At 44.8% G+C, this 18,466-nt stretch overlaps 1 protein-coding gene across 1 annotated transcript in view; it reads left to right on the top strand.

The window, feature by feature from the left end:
• Nucleotides 1-1,627: 1,627 nt before the first annotated feature.
• LOC147596714 (ATP-dependent chromatin remodeler CHD1-like) overlaps nucleotides 1,628-18,466 on the top strand; it is an 84,535-nt gene continuing 67,696 nt past the window's right edge. Inside the window, exons 1-2 of the mRNA XM_086769619.1 lie at nucleotides 1,628-1,689; nucleotides 17,464-17,671. Of these exons, the coding sequence (XP_086625745.1) occupies nucleotides 1,628-1,689; nucleotides 17,464-17,671 (270 nt within the window). The remainder of the gene's footprint in view (nucleotides 1,690-17,463; nucleotides 17,672-18,466) is intronic.

The raw sequence follows: 18,466 nt of genomic DNA, 5'->3' as shown, positions 1-18,466 counted from the left end.
TTACATAATACAATCACATGACCAACCAAAACAACATCAGCAACTATTTAACTAATATAAGAAGTCCATATAACGAATTTTGTTTCAACGTGCTCTGGTCAGATCTGTCGTTATCTCAACCTTTCATGCCCCACATCAGGCACCAAAAAGAACTGCCATGGTTTAGCCCCACTCAGCAGCTAAAATACCACGCAGTCACTTGCACACTCCCCCCCCTCGCTGCCTCTCCACTGGGATGGAGACAAGAATCAGGAAAGAAGGAAAGGCAAAACTCATGGGTTGGGATAAAAACAGTTTAACAGAACAAAGGAAGACAAAACAGAGAGGGATAACAAAAACAATAACAGAATATACTTAAGCACATAATTTACAGTACAGTAGCTCACAGTTGATCCAAACACACAGCTCCCTCCTAATTAGCAAAAACCTGCACTTCACCCCTGTTCCCATTGTATACACTGAGCATGATGTCACAGGGTATGGAACAGCCCTGTGGCCAATTTGGGGAAACTGTCCCAGCTGTGTCCCCCAGCCACAGGGGCCACCAGCTCCAGCTCCTCTCCCAGCTCAGGTGAACATTAACTCTGTCCTAGCCAGAACCAGGACTTCTTCCTAGGCACAGAGGTGAGGCTGACAGGTCGGTAGTTCCCAGGATCCTCCTTTCTACCCTGTTTAAAAATGAGTGCAATGTTTCCCTTTCTCCAGTCACTGGGGACTTCACCTGCCTGCCATGACTTTTCAAATATCATGGAGAGTGGCTTGGCAACTACATCAGCCAATTCCCTCAGGACTCTGGGATGCATCTCGTCAGGTCCCTTTTAGACTTATCTATGTTCAGGTTCCTCAGGTGGTCACGAACCTGATCTTCTCTTTCAGTGGGAGGAACTTTGCTCCCCCAGTACCTTCCTTAAGGTCCATCCACTCGAGAGGTGTGGGAAGAGGGGTTACCAGTGAAGACTGAGGCAAAAAAGTTGTTGAGTACCTCAGCCTTCTATTCGTCCATTGTTAGTAGTTTGCATGTCACTCCTGTCTGCAAGAAGGAGGACCCAGGGAACTACAGTCTGGTCAGCCTCACCTCGATCTCTCAGAAGGTGATGGAGCAGCTAATCCTGGAAACCATTTACAGGCACATGAAAGAGAAGATCATTGGGAGTAGTCAGCATGGATTCACCAAGGGGAAGTCATGCTTGATCAACTTGATAACTGTCTGTGATAAAGTGACTGGCTTGGTAGACGAGGGGAGAGCACTGGATATAGTCTAACTTGATTTAAGGAAGACCGTTGACACTCTCCCATAAGATCCTCATGGACAAGCTGTTGATGTATGGGTTGGATGAGCAGACACTGAGGTGGATTGAAAACTGGCTGAATGGCCAGGCCCAGATGGTGGTGATCAGTGGCACAAAGCCTAGCTGGAGGCCAGTGACTAGCAGTGTACCCCAGGGGTCAATACTGGGTCCAGGCCTGTTCAGCCTCTTAATTACTGATCTGGATGATGGGGCAGAGTGTACCCTCAGCATGTTTGCTGATAACACCAAATTGGGATGAGCGGCTGGTTGCACCAGAGGATGGTGCTGCCATCCAGAGGGACCTCCACAGGCTGGAGAAATGGGCTGACAGGAACCTCATGAAGTTCATCAAGGGGAAGTGCCAAGTCCTGCACCTGGCAAGGAATAACCCCAAGCACCAGTACGTGCTGGGGGGCTGCCCAGCTGGCAAGCAGCTTTGCAGAAGAGGCCCTGGGGTTCTGGTGGACAGCATTTTGAACATGAGCCAGCAATGTGCTCTTGCTGCAAAGAAGGCTAATGGTATCTTGGGATGCATTAGGCAAAGTATTGCCAGCAGGTCGAGAGAGGTGATCCTTCCCCTCTATTCAGCACTGGTGAGGCCACACCTGGAGTGCTGTGTCCAGTTCTGGGCTCCCCAGTACAAGAGACTGATGGCACTACTGGAGAGAGCCCAACGAAGGGCCATGAAGGTGATGAAGGAACTGGAGCATCTCTCCTATGAAGAAAAGCTGAGAGAGCTGGGACAGAGAAGAGAAAGCTCAGGGAGGATCTCATTAATGTAGATCTGAAGGGAGGATGCAAAGAGGACAGAGCCAGGCTCTTTCCATTGGTGTCCAGTGACAGGACCAGAGGGAATGGGCAACAACTGAAACACAGGAGGTTCCCTCTGAACATCAGGAAACACTTTTTTTTGACTGTGAGGGTGACTGAGCACTGGAACAGGTTGTCCGGAGAGGTGGTGGAGTTTCCATCCTTGGAGATATTCAAAAGCCATCTGGACATGGTCCTGGGCAACCGGCTCTAGGTGACCTTGTTTGACCATGGAGGTTGGACCAGATTACTTGCAGAGCTCCCGTCCAACCTAAACCATTCTTCAATTCTGTGAATTGGATCTATAGCATCCACAGTAATAACTGAATCATAGAATCATAGAATCATAGAATGGTTAGGGGTTGGAAGGGACCTTCAAAGGTCATCTAGTCCAACCCTCCTGCAAGGAGCAGGGACATCTCCAACCAGATCAGGTTGCTCAGAGCCTCATCCAACCTGGCCTGGAATGTTTCCAGGGATGTGGCAACCTGGGCCAGTGTTCTACAACCCTCAGTGTAAAACATTTTTTCCTGATGTCTACTCTGAATCTACCTCTCTCTATTTTGAAACCATTACCCCTAGTCCTGTCACAACAGGCCCTACTGAAGAGTTTCTCCCTGTCTTCCCTGTAGGCCCCCTTGAGGTACTGGAAGGCCGCTCTAAGGTCTCCCTGGAGCCTCCTCTTCTCCAGGCTGAACAGCCCCAACTCTCTCAGCCTGTCCTCACAGGAGAGGTGCTCCAGCCCTCTGATCATCTTCGTGGCCTCCTCTGGACCCTCTCCAACTGGTCCGTGTCCTTCTGATGTTGGGGGCTCCAGAGCTGGATGCAGTACTCCAGGTGGGGTCTCACCAGAGCAGAGTAGAGGGGCAGAATCTCCTCCCTCGACCTGCTGGCCACTCTCCTCTTGATGCAGCCCAGGATGGGGTTGGCCTTCTGGGCTGCAAGGGCGCATTGCCTGCTCATGTTGAGCTTCTCGTCCACCATCACTCCCCAGTCCTTCTCCTCAGGGCTGCTCTCAATCCATTCTTCGCCCAGCCTATATTTGTGCTTGGAATTGCCCCGACCCGTGTGCAGGACCTTGCCCGTGGCCTGGTTGAACTTCATGAGGTTGGCCCACCTCTCCAGCCTGTCAAGGTCCCTCTGGGTGGCATCCCTCCCCTCCAGCATGTTGACGGCACCACACAGCTTGGTGTCATCAGCAAAGTTGCTGAGGGTGCACTCTATCCCACTGTCCATGTCGCCGACAAAGATGTTGAACAGGGCCAGGCCCAACACGGACCCCTGAGGAAGGCCACTTGTCACCGGTCTCCACCTGGACATTGAGTCATTGACCACAGCCATTGAGTGCGGCCATCCAGCCAATTCCTTATCCACCAAGTGGTCCGTCCATCAAAGCCATGTCTCTCTAGTTTAGAGAGAAGGATGTTGTGCGGGACAGTGTCAAATGCCTTGCAAAAGTCCAGGTAGATGATATCCGTTGCTCGTCCCTTGTCCACCGATGCTGTCACCCCGTCATAGAAGGCCACCAAATTGGTCAGGCACGATCTGCCCTTGGTGAAGCCATGTTGGCTGTCACCAACCACCTCCTTGCTCTCCATGTGCCTTAGCATGGTTTCCAGGAGGATCTGCTCCATGACCTTGCCAGGCACAGAGGTGAGGCTGACCGGCCTGTAGTTGCCCGGGTCCTCCTTGTTCCCCTTTTTAAAAATGGGGGTTATGTTCCCCCTCTTCCAGTCATCGGGGACCTCACCAGACCTCCACGACTTCTCAAATACGATAGCCAGTGGCTTGGCAACTTCATCTGCCAGTTCCCTCAGGACCCGCGGATAGATCTCATCAGGTCCCATGGACTTGTGCACCTTCAGGTTCCTCAGATGCTCCCGAACCTGCTCTTCTGCTACAGTGGGCAGTTCTTCATCCTCCCAGTCCCTGCTTGTGCCTTCCACAGCTTGGGTGGCGAGACAAGAGCCCTTATCGGTGAAGACTGAGGCAAAGAAGTCATTGAGCACCTCAGCCTTCTCCATGTCCCGGGTAACCAGGTCACCCGTTTCCTTTCGGAGAGGGCCTACATTCTCCCTGGACCTCCTTTTGTCCCCAACGTACCTATAGAAGCCTTGCTTGTTTCCCTTGATGTCCCTGGCCAGATTCAATTCTGTCAGGGCTTTAGCCTGCCTCACCTGATCCCTGGCCACTCGCACAACCTCTCTGTAATCCTCCCAGGCTACCTGTCCCCGCTTCCACCCTCTGTAGGCTTCCTTCTTGATTTTCAGTTGATCCAGAAGCTCCTTGTTCATCCACGTGGGCTTCCTGGCGTTTTTAGCCGACTTCATCGGGATGCATCGCTGCTGAGCCTGGAGGAGGTGCTTCTTGAATATGGACCAACTTTCCTGGGCCCCTCTTCCCTCCAGGGCTGTGTCCCATGGCACTTTGCCCATCAGATCCCTGAAGAGGCCAAAGTCTGCCTTCCTCAAGTCCAGGGCAGAGAGATTGCTGTGTAGCTTCTTCACTGCCCTGTGGATCTTCTCAAAGCATACTTTTATTTTATTCCATAAGTATTTATTGGGGTTTGAAAAATTAACAGGTACAAAGATGCAACAATTATATCTTTTGGTACTCTCAGTAAGCTATCTTGCCTTTCTTGCAAAATATTTTGAAAACAAATATTGCTTTTGTGGATTTCTCTTAAGTTGCTCTTGAATATGTTGAGAATATCCAGAGACAATATCTATAAATTGTAATACAGACTAGCTACTTAGTTGTGTCAAACTTTTATACCAAATCAGATTTGACATATGCTGCTCTACAAACGCAACTATTTGACTTGAGGGCTAGGAGTGTGAGAAGCTTCTTCATTACATATTCTGGAAGATGCTCTCTGTAGACTTTACATTGGTTTGCCAACATACATTAAAATATACTATTTCATGTAGAAATCCCATCCTGAGACCATGCCGTTCATTCTTAGTATATATTCCTGCATGCCTACTACTGCAGGTTAGCATTGTCAGTTAATATCATGTTCTGGTTTTTTTTAGTGAGGGCGCGCAATGGTGGCAGCTTCTGTAAGAAGCTGTTCGAAGTCGCTCCCCTTTGTTCAGTGGACTCGGCCGGGCCTAGGGTGGACCCCCTGCTGGCCAAGGCCAAGCCAATTGGTGACAGAATGTTCCCTGATAATGTCTCTGAGATAACGTATTTAAGAAGGGGAAAACAGAAAAAAAGGAGAAGAAGAGATGACATGAAGAAGCTGAGTGGGGGCAGAGAGGGGGAGACACGAGCCTTGTGGGCCTCACCATCTGGCCTCCTGCTGGGCGGCCGACTGGGCCCGACTCAGCCCAGCCCAGCTGCAAGAAGTGGAGAGGATATGAGATGTGAAGAGAACCTGAGAGGCATCTGCCTGAGCTGGTTGTGAAGAATTTCTTGTGAGAGGAATGGCTGCAGATGCCAAGGTCAGTGAAGAAGGAGGGGGAGCAGTAATGCTGCTCCTGGCCGAGGTTCTCCTGCAGCCTGTGGTGATGACCATGGTGAAGCAGGCTGTCCCTCTGCAGCCCATGGAGGCCCACGGAGGGGCAAAGATCCCCCTGCAGCCCATGGAGGACCCCACACTGGGGAAGGTGGATACCTGAAGGAGGCTGTGGCCCATGCAGCTGGGGCAGCCTGTTCTGGAGAGACTGCACCCCGTGGAAGAGATGACCCACGCCGGAGCAGTTTCACAAAGGACTGCAGCCCATGGGAGGGAACCCGTGCTGGAGCAGGGGAGGAATGTGAGGAATTCTTCCCTCAAGGAGGAAGGAGTGGCATAAAACAATGTGTGATGAACTGACCATAACCCCCATTCCCTCTTCCCCCCTGTGCTGCTCAGTGTAGGGGGGAAGGAGGTAGAGATAATGTTAAGCCCGGGAACAGGGGAGGGGTGGGGGGAGGTTATCTTGTTCTCTGTCTCATTATCCTGCTTTGGTTTTAGCAATAAATGAATAGTTTTCCCCAAGTCGAGTCTGTTTTGCCTGTAACGGTAACTTTAAGGATCTCTCCCTGTCCTTATCTCAAACCTCGAGCCTTTTTTTTAATATTATCTCTCCCTGTTTCCTCAGAGGGTGGGGAGAGTGAGAGAGAGACTGCATAGTCTGGTCCCAAGTGGGGCTGACCTATGACAACCCCCCACCAAAACAAAAACTCTCCAAAATACAACACATTTTCATGATAGCAAGTCTGTTTCCTTTCATCATTTTATTTTAAAAGTAGAATCTAAGTTCTATAATAAAGGCATTTAAAATGTAAATTCATTTAAATAATAGCTGCGAGGTAGTCATATTTTAACATCCTTGTCACATTTTCTTTTCCTGCTTTGCCTATGTGCTTCTTTGATTTTCCCTGCATTATCTGTGGCAGAGTATACAAGCAACTTCTCCTCTAGCTAAAGAGCTTTAAGTATTATCTGATGCTGTCCAGCTAGGGTCCATAATTTGTCTAACTTTTGTCACAATTAGTAATGCCTATTAGCACAAAATAGCACTACTGACCTCTATAAGATTAATCACTTGAACTGACACTACTAATTACTGAGATGCTGGTATTATATCCCTAGTGTTAAGATGCAAGGAACATTAAAACTCAAATATTCTTTCAACCAAAGACTCAGAATACAGTCATAATTACCTGCTACCTAATGCTGTTACATAAATATAATCTCAGGAACTCTGCTCTCCAGAGTTCCTCTTACATAAGAGGACAGGTAAAGTGCTTTATTTCTTGCCCCTTTCTCTTCCTGTACAGTCCTGGGTTGGTGCCTTTTCTTAAGATGCTTTTATTTGAAACAGTTCAGCAAAAGGTGAAAGAGGACACCATACTCATCCTGTTGTGGACACCTGAAGTAGCCTAAAAGAGAGGGTTTGGGTACAACACAACCAGCCTTTTTTCCCCTCTTTCAGAAAAACCTGCTTGAAACTGGAAGGTAGGAGGCAATCTTCAGGCACTTAAGCCTAAATTAGAATCTTCCTGTCTTTCCCTCACCTTTTCTGAATATACTCAAGAAAAACCAAACATACCTGAAATATAATGAAAAAAAGAGACAGTGTACAAAACTTAATTTTCAGTTAACTATTCACTTACGTTTGTCAATTTACCCTATCCTACCTTGTCATGTTATGGCCTCCCTTTACTCTGCTCTTGCATTGCTGTCCTCTTCCAACTAATTCTATCCTGTGGTGTAATTTACTTTTTTTTCCCCTCCCTTCTTCACTAATGAATGTGCTTCCAAGAAGAGACCAAACATCAACAAAAACTATAAATACTATCAAGACTAGAATTGGAAGAACGTTAGATGTAAAACAAAAAGGCAAGGCAAATTAAGCTACAGAATAAAGATGCTGTTAATATGATGTTCACAGAAAGAGAATACTCAGTATTTGCTGTTGAAGAGCATTTGTGCTCTTTTAGATACTTAATACTGTTACTCAAAACAGAATTCCTGCTTTTGTAAGTCCCTCTTTCGAAAATGTGTCATATAAGCCTTCCTCCCCCTGCTTCAAGCAAATTTTAATATTGTTTATATATTATATATATAAAACCCAGTAAAATTAAAAAAGCATTATTTGATAAAAGGTGTTCTTGAATAAGAAACCATACATTACATACACTGTACTTTGTTCAACTGAAAAAAAAAACAACCAAAAAACCCAAAAGAACAACTAAACCCAAAACCAACAACACTAAACAAAGACAGGAAAGCATGAGACTGTACAAAACAGTTATAGGAGCATCACAGGACTATGGAAAAAACGAAGCAAAAAAGATGGATAAAGCAATAATGACCATGTCTTCAGTCCTGCTGAAGAGAGACTACTTCTCTACCATGCAAACAAATCACTCCAATGATGACAAAGTATCCTAGTTCAGCTCTGCTCGGGACCAAGCTACGCAGTCTCTCTCTCACTCTCCCCACCCTCTGAGGAAACAGGGAGAGATAATATAAGGAAAAGGCTCGAGGTTTGAGATAAGGACAGGGAGAGATCCTTAAAGTTACCGTTACAGGCAAAACAGACTCGACTTGGGGAAACTATTCATTTACTACTAAAACCAAAGCAGGATAATGAGACAGAGAACAAGATAACCTCCCCCCACCCCTCCCCTGTTCCCGGGCTTAACATTATCTCTACCTCCTTCCCCCCTACACTGAGCAGCACAGGGGGGAAGAGGGAATGGGGGTTATGGTCAGTTCATCACACATTGTTTTATGCCACTCCTTCCTCCTTGAGGGAAGAACTCCTCACATTCCTCCTCTGCTCCAGCACGGGTTCCCTCCCACGGGCTACAGTTCTTAAAACTGCTCTGGCGTGGGTCATTTCTTCCATGGGATGCAGTCTCTCCAGAATAGGCTGCCCCAGCGTGGGCCCTCCATGGGCCACAGCCTCCTTCAGGCATCCACCTTCCCCAGTGTGGGGTCCTCCACTGGCTGCAGGGGGATCTCTGCTCCTCCGTGGGCCTCCATGGGCTGCAGGGGGACAGCCTGCCTCACCGTGGTCATCACCACAGGCTGCAGGGGAATCTTGGCCAGGAGCCCCCCCCCCCTTCACTGCCCTTGGCATCTGCAGCCGTTCCTCTCACAAGAAATTCTTCACAACAGGCTGGCAGATGCCTCTCGGGTTCTCTTCACATCTCCTCTCCACTTCTTGCAGCTGGGCTGGGCTGAGTCGGGCCCAGTCGGCCGCCCGGCAGGAGGCCAGATGGTGAGGGCCACAAGACCCACAAGGCTCGTGTCTCCCCCTCTCTGCCCCCGCTCATCTTCTTCACATCTTCTTTTTTTTTTTTTTTTTTCTTCTGTTTTCCCCTTCTTAAATACGTTATTGAAGAGGTGTTATCATGGAACATTCTGCTACCAATTGGCTCAGCCCTGGCCAGCAGCGCATCCGTCCTAGGCCCGGCCGAGTCCACTGAACAAAGGGGAAACAACTTCTAGCAGCTTCTTGCACAAGCTGCCACCTTAGCCCCACCCTCACTAAACAAAGCCAGAACAGTGGTGTGTTTTCTCTTTCCCCTAATGGAACAACTGGTTTAAAAGTCAAAATTTGGAATAGTCTGAAATGCTCTCACATGTGTCTTGGTTGGCAATGATAGCTTACAATGATTATTTCAAGAAAATATACATGTTGTCTTAAACTGTATCTCCTTTCCTTTTCAACCTCAAGAAAGATTAAACCACTTCTGGCATGCTGCTGATAGAAGTTGTTGGGATGAGAGATTGCTTGTCTTTCAAGTCTTCAAAAGACTGTGAACTTTTCTCAAGCTGATTATGATTGGTTTTGCCCTATAATAGCTGTTAGAGTATTCATTTCAACGGATAAAGAAAATGTAATCTGAGGTGCTAGAAATGTCTATGAAACTTCTATATCTTGTGTGTCTTTTCCTACAAGCTTCAAAAACTCAAACAATTAGATATTTTAAACTGTGTCAAGCAAGTTCTGTGAACTTACAGTGATGCTGGTAGATGTTGCAGTGTAATCAGTTCTGCAGTTTTGTGGTTTTTTTGGGTTTTTTCTTAATCGTGTCAGTAATGCTTCTTGAAGAAAGGGGGAAAAGTATTAGACTGCATAGCATTTTAAGTACTTGGAAAAGCAACTGCAGTCTGTCATGATGCAATGTGGAATATGTGTGCACGTACTAAAATTGAAAACAACAACAAAAAAACCTCCTTTTAATTTGAAATTTATTTAGTTAGTTTTCCTAAATTCTGTATTGATTTGCATTGTTTTACACTTTGGTTTCAGGACAGCAGTCTTAAGAAATATTGCCCTGTTCAATTTTACTCACTTGTTACACGGCTTTGTGGGGTCTGTAAGTTGGTAGGATGTTTTTTAAAAGCTCAGTGTGTTTCTACAGACTGCACTGACACTAAGGGAGTGTTGCGCTGGGGGAAGATTGAAGAGAGCATTAATAGCAATGTCAAAATAAGTTATTCTCATGGAGTATCACTTACCAGCAGGCAAATATATCATTTGAGGACCAAAACTGCATTTGCAAGGTGCTTGGCTGACATGTGGAAAACAGACTCCACAATCTGTAAGATTGTAAAGTAGGTATGTTTATTCGGCGCCGGGCAGCACGGGGGGGTAGTCTCGCCAAAACCGTGCGCACCTGACGCGGCAACTCACTTTAAATTTATACAACCAGGTGTTACATATACATGAAGTTTCACAATACACCTATACATATGCATGACCTATCCCCGCTTCGTATTAAAATTAGTCCCAAGGGGTCATTTTCATAAACTCCTCCCATCTGGGCTTGCGCAGTGCCTCCTGGTGGTGGTCGTCGGGGGTCGTGGGGATGAAGGCAGGTGACTCCTCTTCGTCACTGCTAGTAACCTTTTGTTCTTGCGCAAACTCAGTTATCCCTTGGCTTTTATTCAAGCTGCAGGGTCGGTTTTAGCTGGTTCTTGAAGGAGGCCCCCTAGTCCTTATCAGGAACTGTCTTTTCATGAAGAATTGCAAGACTCGCCACGAAAGGTTTAGCAAATCGTTAAGCAAGTGGTTCAAGCACTATTTATCACCTTAGTATTCACAGCAATAATTAATCAATGCCATATCCACTAAAATTTCTTTAACCCCTTCTCTCATGGCTTCAGCTGTGATAGCTCATACTGCTGCTTTGTATAATTTTTCAAATTGTGTGAAAATTGCTGAAATTCAGAGTAAATGTAGGAACATTTAAAGTGAAATTTTGAAGTTGCTTCTTCCTTAGTTCCCCCTCTATTTGCAAGGAGATGATAGATGTAACTTTTTTTTTGACATGTGCATATGTGTAATTGTGTACCTTTCCTTAAATAATTCCATCCTTCCTCCTAGGGTTAGCATCTGAATAACTAGGGTTTAATCTGAATCGTGTGGTAGAGGGTCCTAGGTAGTCCCATGACAGGGATTAGAGATTTATGTTAATTTTTAATAACTAAGGGTTGCTTAATGTGTCCATGTTTGGGAGAAAGGAAGGCTACTCTCCATTACTGTTTTTTACCCCTTAGTGTGCCAGTAGTTTTGTGTTTGCAGTAAAATGTGAGGAGGCTGGAGGAGGAGAGTTCTGTTTTTCTTTCATGAATACATTAGCTAAAATATTGTAGCAAAAAAATTGGCTACAATTAAGTCCTGAGGCAGGGTGAATCTGGGCCCTGCTTAGGTGATACCAAGAAGTAATGATTCTGTTAAATTTTGACTAGGTCAGCACTAGACAAGTGAAACAAAAATAAAAAGCCAAATACATATATATCCCAGTGAAGTTACATCTGCAAAAGCAAAGTGCTAGAAAGGGATGCTCTCTGGTGGTAAATTGAGGGTGCTGGTAGACAGCCAGCTGAACATGAGCCAGCAGTGTGTCCAGGTGGCCAAGAGGGCCAACAGCATCCTGGCTTGCATCAGGAACAGTGTGGCCAGCAGGAGTAGGGAAGTGATCGTGCCCCTGTACTCAGCACCTGGAATACTGTGTGCAGTTTTGGGCCCCTCAGTACAAGAAGGACGTTGAGTTGCTGGAGCGCGTCCAGAGAAGGGCAATGAAGCTGGTGAGGGGTCTGGAGCACAAGTCCTGTGAGGAGCGGCTGAGGGAACTGGGGTTGTTTAGTCTGGAGAAGAGGAGGCTGAGGGGAGACCTCATTGCTCTGTACAACTGCCTGAAAGGAGGTTGTAGGGAGGCGGGTGTTGGTCTCTTCTGCCAAGTAACTTGTGATAGGATGAGAGGAAACGGCCTCAAGTTGTGGCAGGGGAGGTTTGGGTTGGATGTTAGGAAGAATTTCTTCACTGAGAGGGTTGTCAAGCATTGGAACAGGCTGCCCAGGGAAGTGGTGGAGTCACCATCCCTGGAGGTGTTCAAAGAATGTGTAGACATGGCACTTCAGGACATGGTTTAGTGGACATGGTGGTGTTGGGTTGACGGTTGGACTTGATGATCTTGGAGGTTTCTTCCAACCTTAAAGATTCTATGATTGACATGGTGTAGCAAATTGATAGTAGCTGTGTTGAAAATAAGTTAAAATTGAAAACTATTACTGTGGTAGCTTACTACAGTAATTTTTCAGTAGGATGTAATTTTCAAAATACTTAATTTTCAATATCCCAGTTTTTATTACGGGCACTGCTTAAGAGATGTGGCTACAATGTTGCAGCCATTTCGGTGTGAGGGAATAAGTAGGTTTTTAGTCTCCTCTTTAGATAACACTTATTCCTTTGTTCCAAGCAAGTCCTGGCATATTTTGGAGACTTTCTTTAATTTATTTTTTTGAAAGTTAAATAGATCTGTCATCTTTATTGTTGTTGCTTTCTTACAAGTGTTACTTCAAAAACAAGTAAGGCATTGCTTTATCTTGGAAGTTGATCATGCAAGTTGGTAGTCTGGCTGATGCTGATCTGTTTCTTACCTTTAAAAGATAATTGAGAAATAAATCTTAGGCTGAAAATTTCCATTCAGCTTCTGTTTGAATAGGTAAGTAGTCCTGCTAGGCAATAAACTTTTTTGTGGTATTGATACAAAGATGTTTTCTTTCAACTGCTGCAATCTCCAAATACCTTGGTTAAGGAACGAGTTTTCAATTTTATTTTTTGTGTGTATGTATATGTGTATATAGAAATATATATATTTTTCTCCTAGGTTTAAGAAAAAAAAATGATTTCTATGAGAGAGAAGAGGCAGTGAGTTTGATAGAGGGAGTGGCTAAACTGAGTTCCTTGTTCTTAAGCCTTTTTATGACAACCCTGTTAGTGTAAAATTGAAAGATGCTAGTATTAAGTTCTTATTTTTAAAAATGTCAGTTGAACATCATAGCTTGAAATACTGACATGTCAGTTTTACACTTTATGAAAGAAGGAATATTTAAAAAAATTTTTTTTGAGGTTTGGCTGAAGTACAGGGAAAACAAGGACACAATCTGCACCTGGAAATATGTGACAGCTAGTGATTTGCCTTGACATAAACTTGTTCTCTTCTGACTCTTAGACTGCAGTGATCTCAGTGGTAGAAATAAAAATCTCAAAATATCAAATTTCTCTCTGATGTTTGGAAAAGTTGATGGTGTGGGTTGGTTTTTTTTAATGCTGAAAATTGAGCATTTATTCTGTACCATTTACTGTATAGTGTGCGTTTTGCATAGGGTTCCTCATCCCTGTTACTGTTGGTGTAAATCCATTATATTTCTCAGAGGAGAGTCCTTTGATATACAGACTGTTGCAGCTATTGGAGTTTTAAAAGTATTGTGTCATGCAGTGCTGCTTGTACTGTCTCAGCAATCTATAGTATATCTTCATTGCAGAATGTACTCATATATTGCCCTACTTCCTACATCCTTTGCAGATACAGTCTTTTGGGGCCTGGGTTATAATACTGCCCTTATAGGGGTTGTGTCTCTAAGTCAAAGTTCTGCTGAAGCTTAGGGTAGAAATGGACCTCCTCTCCAGTGAGAACACATGATAAATTAAATGATAAATTAAATGTGTACTGGTAGTCCTCAGAGCCTTCCACAGCCTGTCATCCTGTGGCCAGTGAATAGGCAAGTTCTCTACACTTCTGTTCTGGTTTTGTTAGTGAGGGGGGGCCTAAGGTGGTAGCTTCTGTAGGAAACTGCTAGAAGTTGCTTCCCTTTGTTTAGTGGACTCGGACGGGCCTAGGGCGGACCTGCTGCTGGCCAAGGCCGAGCCAATTGGTAGCAGAATGTCCCGTGATAACGCCTCTGCGATAACGTATTTAAGAAGGGGAAAACAGAAAAAAAAGAGGGAGAAGATGTGAAGCAGCTGAGCAGGGGGCAGAGAGGGAGAGGCGCGAGCCTCATGGGCCTTGCAGGCCTCACCCTCTGGCCTCCCGCCGGGCAGCCGACTGGGCCCAACTCGGCCCGGCCTGGCTGCAAGAAGTGGAGAGGAGATGAGAAGTGAATAAGATGTAAAAAGGATCCTGAGAGGCGTCTGCCAGCCTGTTGTGAGGAACGGCTGCAGACGCCAAGGTCAGTGAAGAAGGAGGGGGAGGAGTAACGCGGCTCCTGGCCAAGATTCCTCTGCAACTCGTGGTGAAGACCATGGTGGAGCAGGTTGTCCCCCTGCAGCCCATGGAGGTCCACGGAGGGGCAGAGATCCACCTGCAGCCCGTGGAGGACCCCACGCCGGAGCAGGTGGAGGCCTGAAGGAGGCTGTGGCCTGTGGAGGGCCCGCTGGGACAGCTGTTCTAGAGGGACTGCACCCCGTGGAAGAGATGACCCACGCCGGAGCAGTTTCACGAAGGACTGTGGCCCGTGGGAGGGGCCCCACGCTGGAGCAGAGGAGGAATGCGAGGAGTTCTTCCCCCGACGATGATACAGTGGCGTAAAACAACGCGTGATGAACTGACCGCAACCCCCATTCCCTTTTCCCCCCCCCGTGCCACTCGGGAGGGGAAGGTGGTAGAGATAATGTTAAGCCCGGGAAGAGGGAGGGGTGGGGGGAGGTTATCTTGTTCCCTGTCTCATTCTCCTGCTAATTTTAGAAATAAATGAATAGTTTTCCCCAAGTCAAGTCTGTTTTGCCCGTGACAGTAACTTTAAGGATTTCTCCCCGTCCTTATCTCAAACCTTGAGCCGTTTTTCTTATATCATCTCCTCATCTCCTCCTATTCTCTCGGAGGGTGGGGGGAGTGAGAGAGAGACTGCGTAGTCTGGTCCCGATCGGGGCTGAACTACGACAGTTATTTTGGTGCAGCCAGGCCGAGTCCTTCCTGGGCATGAAGCAAATAAACCTTCCTCTTCTTCCTCCTGCTCCGTCCTAGAAGGGGCTTCTTCATCCCTCACTAGCCTGGCTAGCTCAGTCGGTAGAGCATAAGACTCTTAATCTTTTATCCTTTAATTCTTTAATCCTTAAAGAATGTTGACAAACACCCTGATGATACCAGTTGTTGTGAATGAGACCGAGGACCCTGTCTGGCTTTCCAAGTCTCACTAATGTGCAGATGCAGGAAGCTGGGAGAGAGACAGACAGAATAATTGACCCAAACTGGCCAAAGAGAGTGTTCCATGCCATAAACGTCATGCTCAGTATATAAGTGGGAGTGGGCTGGGGAAGCATCTCGCTCTCTTGCTCCTTTGCTTGCTGCTGGGTTTCGTTTCCGTGATCGCTGCTCGGGACAGGCTGTATCGGTCATTGGGACATTGGGTGGTGAGAAATCCTGCATTGTTCATTTTGTATATTTTAGTATCTTTATATTCTGTTATTATTGTAGTTTTCCTTTGCTATTTTATTAAACTATCTTCATATCAACCCACGAGTTTTCCTTCCTTCCCAATTCTCTCCTCCATCCCACTGGGGAGGGGGAGGGTGAGTGAGAAACTGTGTGGTGACCAGGGCTAAACCATCACAATCTCTTCATAAAGAAAATTATTTTGAATTAGTAGAGTTCTTTTTACATCTAGCTCCTGAGCGAATACTTGCAATATCTATTAGACTTTTTCTTTCTGTCTCACAATCCTTTTGTTTTTGAACTTGCCACTTTCTATGTTGAAAAATATTAAACTGTTAAAATTTCCCATCAACCATGAATCTTACTGATGTGATTTTTGCTTATTTATCTAAATGTAGGTTTAATGCATTTTTGGTGGCATTTTGTCACGGGGACTTGTCTGGCAGGTATTTACTTGTGTCTCAAGGTTTTTCCTTGCTGAATTTTCTTCTCTTCATGTACCATCTTCCACAGTCCCTGTGACATTTACCTGTGGCACTGTGCTATGCTGAGAAATGCTATTGTTTTATAACACTCTATTTTACCTAACGCTAAAAGTAAGGTTACAGTTGTGCACAATAATATTATTGTATTTAAAATATCTTTGGTGAATCGTGGTGGATGTTGCCCTTAATTTCTGGTAAGTAGTTTAAACTCTAATCATATTCTACAGTGGGTGCCTTGCTTTTATTTTTCAAGTCAGGTTAATATGTTAATGTTATAGCATCATGCCTGAAGTAGGCCCTTGATGACAGGAATGGGAAGTTTGGAAGCAGCCTTGTTGCTCCTCAGTTTTCTCCTCAGCAAATGTAAGTAAACCCAGCATTCATGTTTCTTCATATCCTCCACTTCAAAATAAGGAAGCATTTTCATGCTTTGTTTCTTTTTTTCAAAGTCAACAGATGCAGATGATTGGTTGAGGTGCTGCCTACAGGAATCAGTTTGTGAATAGCTTCATTTTTTTCCTCTCACTAGTACAATTTAATAGGTGTTAGCAACAGGGAGACTAATAGTTCTGTTTTGTGGCTTTAAATGTTGTCAAGTAAGTGTGTTCTAGTGCAGAAGATGATCACATGAACTGTGCTGGCAGTGATAGGCTTAGACTTTGATATCAGCTTTTGCGTTTTTATTGTTTTGAATTTTGGTATTATCTTTAGAGGGGGTTTGTTTCGTTTTAAATGCTTGCAACCCAAGCATACATAATTTAAAATTATTTTGTTTGTGTGATGTTGCAATTCCAATGTTTTCCCTCATGATATCTCTAAAAGTATGGTAGTATTTAACCTAATGAGGAATTTGGTTAAAGTTTTAACTCTGTTCCTTTGTAAAATTGTTTTAGAAAACCAAATGTTTCTATATTTTTGAATAGTCAAGAAATAAATGTTTAACTTGAAATATTATTCTATTTAAATATGATAAATTTAGTGTGAAATGAATGTACAGGTGGAATAATCCAGTGGCTCAAGAATATGCTAAGGTCACTAACAAATTCAGTTTGCCTGTGTGAGGAATTTTACTGCTGTTATTTTAACAGTATAAGATGGTCTGCATGGATTTATATTATGTGTGACAACACACTTTTGTTTTTCCAGTTACTTTTATAAACACTTTTTTTCAAGTGTTTGGTAGTTTGCAAGTATTTCCTTAAAGATACTTTTTTTCCCCTATTGTTTTTTATGAAAAAAGTAAAACTAGGGAAACAAAATGGAGTTTCTATTTGCTTTGAAGAAATGCATGCTTAAAAAAAAATTGGAGGGGGGACACGCTGCTGATCTAAAAAGACTTAAAACAATTGTGTGTGTGTGTGTATACACAAAAATATGTGGGGTTTGATAGAGCTACATAAGGGTTTGAGTGGGTGAGAAATACCCTTGTTTGACTCCTCTACATTAATGACTGATATTCTCCTTTCTTGCTTCTTTCTTATTTTTCCTTTCTTTCTTTTTTTTTTTCTTTTAAAGTTTAGTGAAAAGTATCTGATTAAACTCTGTATTTTCATTCCTGATTTGTTTAATCCATTGCATTAATTTGTATGCTATCCATATGTCTGGTCTAACCTAACAATTAATTTCTAGGTGAAGCTAAAGTCTTTTTTAATGTGACTTCTTTAAAAGTTTAATTATCCATTGTGTAATATCCTGTTAACTTCTAATTACAGCCAGTCAGATGATGATTCTGGGTCAGCATCAGCTTCTGGATCTGGTTCAAGCTCTGGAAGCAGTAGTGATGGAAGTAGCAGTCAATCAGGTAGCAGTGACTCTGGGTCTGGTTCAGAGTCAGGCAGTCAATCAGAAACAGAGTCTGACACATCTAGAGAGAAGAAACAAGTTCAAGCTAAACCACCACCAAAAGTTGATGGATCCGAGGTAAAACAAAACATATACATTAACCCTTTGTTGGGGGGAAAAAACACTCTATGCAGAGTAGTTATAAGAGCAGTTTTAATTTAAACAAACAAAAACCCCATGATTTTTACTTAGAATTTTAACTTGATTGGGTTAGTGAATGCACATGTTTAACTCTCATAACAAACATTGGGCTATTAAATTCTATGATTGTCCCACTCTACACTGCACTGGTGCAGCCCCACCTCGAGTACTGTGTGCAGTTTTGGGCGCCTCAATATAAGAAGGACATCAAACTATATAGAATGTGTCCAGAGGAGAGCAACCAAGATGGTGAAAGGTCTCGAGGGCAAGACTTAGGAGGAGTGGCTGAGGTCACTTGGCTTGTTCAGCTTGGAGAAGAGAAGGCTGAGGGGTGACCTCATTGCAGTCTACAACTTCCTCAAGGAGGGCAGTGGAGGGGGAGGTGCTGATCTCCTCTCTCTGGTGACCAGCGACAGGACACGAGGAAATGGAATGAAGCTGCCTCAGGGGAAGTTCAGATTGGACTTCAGGAAAGGTTCTTCACTGAGAGGGTGGTCAGTCACTGGAACAGGCTCCCCGGGGAAGTGGTCACAGCACCAAGCCTGTCAGAGTTTAAGGAGCATCGGGACGACGCTCTTAGTCATATGGTTTAGTGTTAGGTAGTGCTGCGAGGAGCAGGGAGTTGGGCTTAATCATCCTTATGGGTCCCTGCCAACTCGAGACATTCTGTTGTTCTATGATTCTATGTACTTCAGTATTTCCATATGAAGACTTATCTAGATCAGTTTAAAA

This window comes from Chlamydotis macqueenii, chromosome W (assembly GCF_036417535.1).
Source record: "Chlamydotis macqueenii isolate bChlMac1 chromosome W, bChlMac1.mat, whole genome shotgun sequence".
NCBI lineage: Eukaryota > Metazoa > Chordata > Aves > Otidiformes > Otididae > Chlamydotis > Chlamydotis macqueenii.
Note: the sequence above shows the minus strand (reverse complement) of the source record. Positions and strands in the feature narration are given on the sequence as shown.